The sequence below is a fragment of the Pyrus communis genome, chromosome 15 (genome assembly GCF_041283825.1).
Source record: "Pyrus communis isolate YQ-2024b chromosome 15, ASM4128382v1, whole genome shotgun sequence".
Lineage (NCBI taxonomy): Eukaryota > Viridiplantae > Streptophyta > Magnoliopsida > Rosales > Rosaceae > Pyrus > Pyrus communis.
In genome coordinates, this window is record NC_142579.1 from 14,597,496 (window position 1) to 14,605,702 (window position 8,207).

At 38.0% G+C, this 8,207-nt stretch overlaps 1 protein-coding gene across 19 annotated transcripts; it reads right to left on the reverse strand.

Annotated features, from left to right (window-relative positions):
• Positions 1–221: 221 nt before the first annotated feature.
• LOC137712458 (pentatricopeptide (PPR) repeat-containing protein) lies at positions 222–7,730 on the reverse strand. 19 transcript variants are annotated; one of them, XM_088686265.1, is made up of 7 exons: positions 7,524–7,700; positions 7,372–7,411; positions 2,973–4,893; positions 2,494–2,578; positions 2,303–2,358; positions 805–900; positions 222–717 (listed from the first exon to the last, which is right to left on the reverse strand). In XM_088686265.1, the coding sequence occupies exon 3, from the start codon at positions 4,766–4,768 to the stop codon at positions 3,317–3,319; it is 1,452 nt and encodes a 483-aa protein (XP_088542391.1). In that variant the 5' UTR covers positions 4,769–4,893; positions 7,372–7,411; positions 7,524–7,700; the 3' UTR covers positions 222–717; positions 805–900; positions 2,303–2,358; positions 2,494–2,578; positions 2,973–3,316. The 19 variants fall into 19 exon arrangements, with proteins under 19 accessions (XP_088542391.1, XP_088542390.1, XP_068307651.2 ...); XM_088686264.1 differs by having other exon boundaries at positions 2,494–2,607; XM_068451550.2 differs by lacking the exon at positions 7,372–7,411 and adding an exon at positions 2,113–2,154 and having other exon boundaries at positions 7,524–7,699.
• Positions 7,731–8,207: the final 477 nt, after the last annotated feature.

Consider the following 8,207-nt stretch of genomic DNA (forward strand, 5'->3'; position numbering starts at 1 on the left):
AATTATACAATATTAAAGTATCATCGTGGCCCACAGAGCGCGTACATATGGCTTTAGAAATGGTGTTGGATCTGAACCTTCACTTCTCTTTTAAATTGACATTAGGGATTTGTGATCCTAGCCAAATAAACCCATAGATTGGGAAGGAACCTGAAGTTTCACTTTCCAAAAACATAAAACACCACATTAACTACAGAGGGCACAAAGAAAAGATCAGGCGCTCCCAAAAGTCTACTTACATACATACATACATAAAAGCACCGAAAAAGTCATTTATATACATACATCTGCCAGCATCCTACTACAAAAGGTAAAACCTAGAAAGCTCATGCCAAATACAAAACCTACAAAGCTGTACACCCAAAGCTACAACGTACATACGCTCGTATTTTACAGGGATATGCTAACAAAACCACTACTAATTGAGATCACACAGAGCCAACAGGATAATAAACTCAACCATATGACACTTCGGGACAATCTGCCAATCATCGTCCTTCGGATCAGCCCATCACCTCTGTGATCATTATTGCCTGCTAATGATCATGAAGTCGAGGTTTGGAATGTTGTTCTCAGCAGAGAAGTGCCCATGTTCTTGAGCTACAGCCTTGTTCTGAGCAACTAATCGGGACCACTCCGTAGATAGAGTGGCGGAGGCCTCCTCCATTGAGCCATTTGTTTGCCATTCTCATCAGCAAACCCAGGGATACAAGAGAACTGAAAGAAAACGAGCAACCATTAAATTTGCACTCTACAACCCAGTTATGAAGTTTCAGCCACAAGGAAAAACACATCCCGCTTTACCTTCTGAGAGTGAAAGCGAGGGAGAGGCAGAGCAACAAGAAGCTGCTACCTTTAAGTTTCTTGGAAATCATTGGCACCACAGCAGAAGTCAAATCTCTGTTCATTCCGACCATAAGTAATTAGGTACTCTAACAGTATTTTGATGGTAGATAACCAGCATTGTGGGAAATATATATATGCAGTACAAAAAACCAAGACATCCATAAATCATAAATAACCACATAAGCTCATGATCCAACATTTTAACATCCATTGAATAAGGAATCACAATAACACCAAATGTCTTTCCTAGTCATGTAAATACGTACTTCTTAAGAGCGCAAAGACTATCATCCCAGGAAAAACTAGCTTACAAGGTGAATATGGTTATTGCAAGATCAATTGTGTAAATTCAAACAAAAATTCGTAAAGATCATGAGCTTTTTCAATAATGGATGTCTTCATTGCAGAATTGAAAATACAATATAGTTTAATGTTCCTTTCATAAGGGAAACAATTTCATTGATACCAAAACTAGTCCAATAACCGTGGACCAGTAACTAGAATACATCCAAACAGAAATGAAAAATGCTAAATATCTACGAATCCAGCCCAGGAATAGTCCTCAAAGATAGACTAGATCACCCAAAGCTTTCTTTTCCAACCCAAAAACACTTTTGTCTCTCACAAAGACGTGCTGCATGACTGTGGGGTGATTAGGCTGTTCTTTAGTTTCCCATATATGTAATTTGGATGTTATTTAGCTCCCTACTGTAATTAGGGTTGCACTTTAAATAAACCCTTAAGAGGTTTAGTCATCAATTTCAAGTCAAAGCAATATCGTCATAGATTACCCAATGAAAAAACAGTTAAGTGTAAATCATTGATCTCCTAAATTTTTTCTTCTTGAACAATAAACATCGAGGCTTCTGCTATCATAAAGATGATCAGGTCCTAGAAGTAGTTTCTAAACAAAAAATGGAAAAGCTTTATGGTTAATAAATAAAAGCCGCCATCCTGCAATAGTTTGTCTTACTGTTTTAAATGTTGTGATCAGTGACAGAATGCCAAATACAGTTTAGGAGGCCTCTAGATGAACAGTCAAATACAGTTTCAGGTACTACGAAGCTTCTAAGAAGAGGAAATAGAATATGCATATAATATTCCATAACATTTTACTTTAATGTGGAGTAGTATAACCAATCAGACAATTCACTGGGCAACACTCAATGAAACATCCAAAATACATTTCACGTTATAATATAGTGCACTCACATGCCAACCTACTAAAATTATCTTGCAGACAGATATAAGCATACAAATCTTTACCATATCTCCATCTTTCACGTACCAATGGAGCCTATCAGCAACCTGCACATTCACAGTTATGCTGATAGAATTCTCCACGGATTCATGGAGTTTATAATTCAAAAGACAACATTCACAAAGTCAATACTTTCGTTTAATGCAACACTAGAAAAGAACCAAAAGGCATATTCAACCCAACCCAAATACGTACAGATTTGGCGAACTTTCTTGTTATCCTCTGTTTGTGCTTGCCACCTCCCATGATACCTTAAGGAAATAAATAGCAAAACGAGGTGTAAACAAAAGCCTCTTCCAAGTTCCAACAACTAAAAGAACTAAATCTGAAACCCTTCCACAATATTATGAAAAGCGTACGTCACAAGTTAGTATAAAAGGTGTTACCATAAAAGGTCAGCCGGATTCATGTAAAAAATGACCCCTGAATAATACGACCTTCCTCCACGTCTTTCCTTGATTGTCATCTTCACTGTAACCAAAACACTGGTATCAACCGTCCTGCCCATAATTCAAAATTATTCAACTTTTAACAAGACAATACCACTACCCTACAAATTATCTCATACCAGAAGACAAAGCAACAACACTGTAATATAAGCAAGTACAACGGAAACAATTAGGGCAGTTCCAAAGGAAAACCTTGCTATACAATCAGCCCCAGCCCGTTAAAGCATAATATTAGTGCCAATTGCCAAACATAAGTTTACAGAAACAAACAAGATTATCAAATTCAATAAAAACTACAACCTTTTCTTTCTCAAGCAGCGGCTCAACTTTGATCCTAAATTATCGCCAACAAGGTTGACCTGACATAATAATGTGTGTAAACAAATATACCTAAAGCTGATGAAGTCCGAACTCACCCAAAAGGAAGTGAATAAAACAGATAATTGCCACATTGCAATCTCCATTGTTGAAGCTCCACAACAGTTTTGAATCATGCTGCATTCTCCAGCAATATGCCCTGTTTTTTAACACGTCATTGATGAAAGGTGTTCAAACCCGTTAGAGGATCAAGAGGGCCTGTATACTTTTATTTCTCCAGCTTTTCAACCTCTGATACAGACCGATAACATGTCCCTAGTGCAATCAAAACCCGCAAGAGAAGTCATAGTTGAGCAAAGTATAAGAATCTACCCAAAGTATCTGAAAATTTCCATCTACTCCACCATTAATAATTTCTAACTGGGTGCCAAATGGTTTATTTTTAACTAGTAAGCCTGTCAATCAATCTATTATATGTAGCAATATCAGGGATAAACCCCCTATCAAGCATGTCATCCACAAGCACTTCCCCCTCCTTTCTTCTTCCTTCTCTTGAATATCCAGATACCAAAATCCTATAAGCTGTGCTGTCTAACTCCAAACCTTTGCTCGACGACAACCTCCTAAGACTATCTGCCTCCACTGTTCTCCCCAAATTGCAAAGGTCTTGAAGGAGACAATTAAAAGTCACGATATCTGGAACTGAACCCTCTTCAAGCATCCTTTTCGTCAATCCAGAAGCTTCATCCATTCTCCCTAATCTCCGCAAGCCCTCAATCAAAGTTGTGCAAGTGATCAAGCTCGGAACATTTCCTGTCCTCCATAGCTCATCCACTACCTCCAACGCTCTACCCGAACTTCCCTTCTTACAAAGCACCTCAACAAGACTCAGATAATCATAAGATTTAGGCAACACTCTTTTCCTCGAAAAATCTATCAACAATTCACACGCCTCCGAAACCCAACCTTCTCTACAAAGTCCATCGACCAAAATCTCACAAGTGACACTCGAAAACTTGCAACCAAAGTCAATCATCTCATAAGCCATCCCTATCCCATCCTCAAATTTCCTCTCCCTAAAGAACCCCTTTATCAAAGTATTGAAACTCACCACATTGGGACTACACCCCTTCTCCCTCATATCCTTAAACAGCTCCAAAGCTAACCCGAACTCTGAATTACGACAAAAACTACTAATCAGAATGTTAAAGGTATAAACATTGGCCTTGACTCTATCCTTAATCATCTTATCATACAACCCCAGAGCCTGATCATGTTGGCTATGTTTCACAAACCCATTAATCAAAATGTTGTAAACCACAACACTAGGCCTGCCATCAATCAATTTCCGCATAGAATCAAATGCATTCAAAGCATCACCCAATCTCCCAACCCTGCAGTAAGCATTAATGGCAAATTGGAAAATGGGTTCTGTTCTTGGGCAAGAAAAAATACCATCAGAGCAAGGACAAGGGTTAGCGACCATGAAGCCAAGGAGGGAACTCAACTCGGGAAATCGGTCTGAGATTGCGAGGGTGCGAGCCATCCATTCGAACGTGGAGTGGTCGTGGCGGAAGGAGTCGACGGAGGAGGCCCAGTTGAAGACGTGGAAGTCGAAGTGGGTGAATGTGGGGTGGTGGTGGAGCTTGGACTGGAGGAAATGGAGGAGGGTTTCGGGTGTGAATGGTGGGTTCTTAATATGGGTTTTGAGGAAGTTGAGGAGGTGGGTGTGGTTAGAGGTGTGGGAGAGAGTTTGGGTGGGGAGAGGAATTGATGGGGTTTTGGGTGCACCAGGAAGTGTTGGGTTTGGAATTGGAGACAGTGGTGGCTTTGTGTTTTTAGGGTTTCGCTGCTCCAGCAGTGGTATGGCAATTGGTCCTCTCAGCTTTTTCATAGTCCTCGGAATAGTGCTAGCCAACTAATAAGTTCACAAAAAAAGTGCTCTATAGCTCTGTGAAATGGCGAGTGTAGGATGTGTAGCCCATTCAATGCAAGTGCCAGATATACTCTCAGCTTGCTCTGCATCAAAGTAAATCAATAGCATTAGCTTGGAACAAGAAAGCACGACCATTTTCTAATTAGTACAAATATTATACAGAGAAATAATATTAGTACAAATATTAACATGCCAGTAAAATGACTTAACAAAGTTAACCAAAAAGAAAAAGAAAGAAGAGTGATAAATCCAAGATTTCAAAATGGGGTCTTCTGTCTGCTGAATATTTCAGCTAATTTTCACAAGTAGAAAGTTTCTCACAAAATTTTGTAGATCCACCTTTGTTTTTGCAATATTTCCTAGATCATACACCTGTTAAACATTTCTATCATTTATATAAACTGCAATGTGAAGTACAAAGGAGACTCAACTACAATTTCGAGATAAAACTCCACTTAGGAACATTTAAGCTTAACCGCAAAGACAAAACCTTCACTTGGCATCTCGTAAAGTTGCAAACTTGTAATCATTCATAGTAATAAGATCTCTTGAATCTTGAATTAACCACCTCTCTCAGATATCAAATTAAATACAGCATAGCAATTTTCAGTAGCTACCACAGACTTCTTCAACATTCCAGACTCTCAACCATTCCTTTTATTCATGCTAAACTTTAACGTATTCTATGGAAATGATGATGGGAGTAGTTTGATGCAGAAAAGAAAATATTTTGCATGTATAATGGAGAAAGTATAGAATCCCTAAACCCCTAAACTGAATCCCTACAATAGTATTTAGGTGAAAGCAGAAATTATACACTAAATGAATCACTAAAACCCTGAATCCCTAATCTCTAGTCCCAATTAAACTTATATTAGAAACCCATAATTCCTAAATAACTAAATCATAATTTAGAAACAAGCATAAGGAGGACTTACAAGGCTGGAGTACTGAAGAAAATCACAAGAAAGACGAAAGGACTTACACTGGAGTGACTGGAGTATTTTGTATGACATGTTTCATTTTTATTGTACCTACCCACCACTTTATATGGTAGAGTAAGCATATGTTATGCGTATACCATACTATGCACTTTACAACTGTAACCCATTGCCCATAAAATTTCCAATTTCACAATGGATACCACATTTTTGCTAATCATCTTGTGTAAATCGTTGATGTCCAAGCCCAACTAGTCTAATAATCGACAATTACATGTAAAGAGTACACGATCCCAAAAAAAGGCTAGAGTTGACTCGATTAAGCAAAAGCTATTTTCTATATTTCATAACCCAAATGTAGCTCTTTTACCCTATTAACAAATGATAAATAATTGGATCTAATTTAAAGCTTTAATAAAAGCATGATATTCAAGAATTAAAGAAGTAAATCAATCAAACATGAAAGCCCATTGTTATAAAAGAGATACATTAATTCAACAATTTCTGAGTAAAACATCGATTCAAATAATTCTAAAGGTAATTAATCCCCTACGTTAATGCCAGCAACATTTTTTTTTTCAATGTGATCTACTCTATCCTTTTCTTTCCCCTCTCACTCTCTCTCCTTTCCATTTCTTTTTGTCAAACTCTAGTGTATTCTGTTGTCTTTCATTATACCTAGGAAAATTGCATCACAAGGACTGGTGTACAATTATACTAGACGCTGAGGAGGTAAAAACTAGGATGGATAGGATACTGAATGGTCTGGCCGCCAACCTAATATGCTCAAACTCTAGAGTTAGAGTAGCCTTACATTTACACCTCAAGCTTTAGCAGCGTTGCTTCACCAGAACTCTATACTGCTTACATAGCACATTTGGAGAAGAGATAAGAATGAAAATAAGTGAATAGAAAGAAATATGATGAAGGGACAAATCAAACTGAATCGCTTATGTTAACTATATTAGTTTTTGTCAATTACATTTCCTATTGGTGGTTATCACTTTAAATGTTGTTAGGATGGTAGAAATTTATAGATTAAAATAGCGGCTGCAATATTAGACCTATATGTGCCTCAAACTGTAAAGATTATTAGGTTTATCATTTTGGTTTTGTTAGAATGTTTTCCTTTTTTGGTGAAAATAGAGGAGGACTAGGCGAGATTAGGTCTTCGTAAGACATAAGAACTAAGAATATTTATAGTGTTTGTTTCAACTTTCAAGTATAGATAGTCGCAGTTCATGTTAACTTATAACAGAAACAGAGTTTACCGAACCATGAGCCCGTTGTACATTATTTTTGTATGCAGACATAACATACAGACTCAATCAAACTGCGAAAGGCAAACATTAAGCTGATCTTTTTTTCCCCGAAAAACAATAGGATTACTTCTTCTTATAAATGCTATCATATCAAATGGAAAAAGAAAAAAAAAACATTGGAAAACAAAGAACCAATGACGTGAGGCCAAGGCTCGTGAAGCCCCCGGCATCCGACGCTTCCCTAGCTCTAAAGATGATCCCAAGTGGAATGAATCCACGACTGAAAGTCTTGGTAAACATATGCAACCGACTAAGACTACACAATGAGGGTTACCAATTACTAACAAAACCAACTCACCGCCATCGAAAAGCCTTCCCCCTTACCCCTCAGAATCCACCTAACCATTGCCAAATACAAAGAAAGAAACCCAATATATTTTACAGATAATCGCAGTAAAACAAGAAGAAAAAGAAACGAAAAAGTGAAGTTGAATAATGGGGAAAACTTACAAATTAGCTGAGGGTCATCCGTTGCCGGGAAAGGGAGATTTGGTGGCGCGTGGCCTGGAAAGGAGATGGGTGTGGGTGTCTGTCTGTGGGAGGGGAAGGGAACTTGGGTGGGGCTTGGCGCGGCGGAGATAAACCGGGAAAAAGGTGGATGGGTTCTTCTTCCTACTCACTTCACAGATTGAAGTGACTGTTGCAAACGAAAGGACCAGATCACGCCACTTGGCACGGATGACGCAATAATATAAAAGTTGAATAAAATAAGAATCTCCAAGCTCGGGCTGCTTTCAGGCCGGAGGATCTTGGGTTTCAACTTTCAGCCCATTTTGACTTGGTACCACGTCGTTCTATTTCGTATGAAAAATTAGTGCATAGTTTGTTGATTTTAGGTTTTTTTTTTAATGGATTTTTTGTATAATCAATTTATTGTTTTAACTCGACAAACGTAACTCATACTCTTGCAATCTGTCCTACATTGGCATCAAGTTTGATATTCATTTCTGGATTGCAACTTTGGATTATTCCAAAGCCATAGTTAGACCATGTGCTGGTTTGGTATTGTTGTGCTTTGAAAAAAAACTGATTCTGCTGTACTGTGAGAATAAGCGGCTGTGAAATAAAGCAGCAGAGTGTTTGATAAACTTTTTTGTGAAAGTGCTTTTAAAAAAAAAACAGTATTATAGTGTT

Excerpts from the sequence above, each read along its gene's own strand:
- LOC137712458 (XM_068451564.2), bottom strand. The coding sequence starts at position 4,768 with ATGAAAAAGCTGAGAGGACCAATTGCCATACCACTGCTGGAGCAGCGA.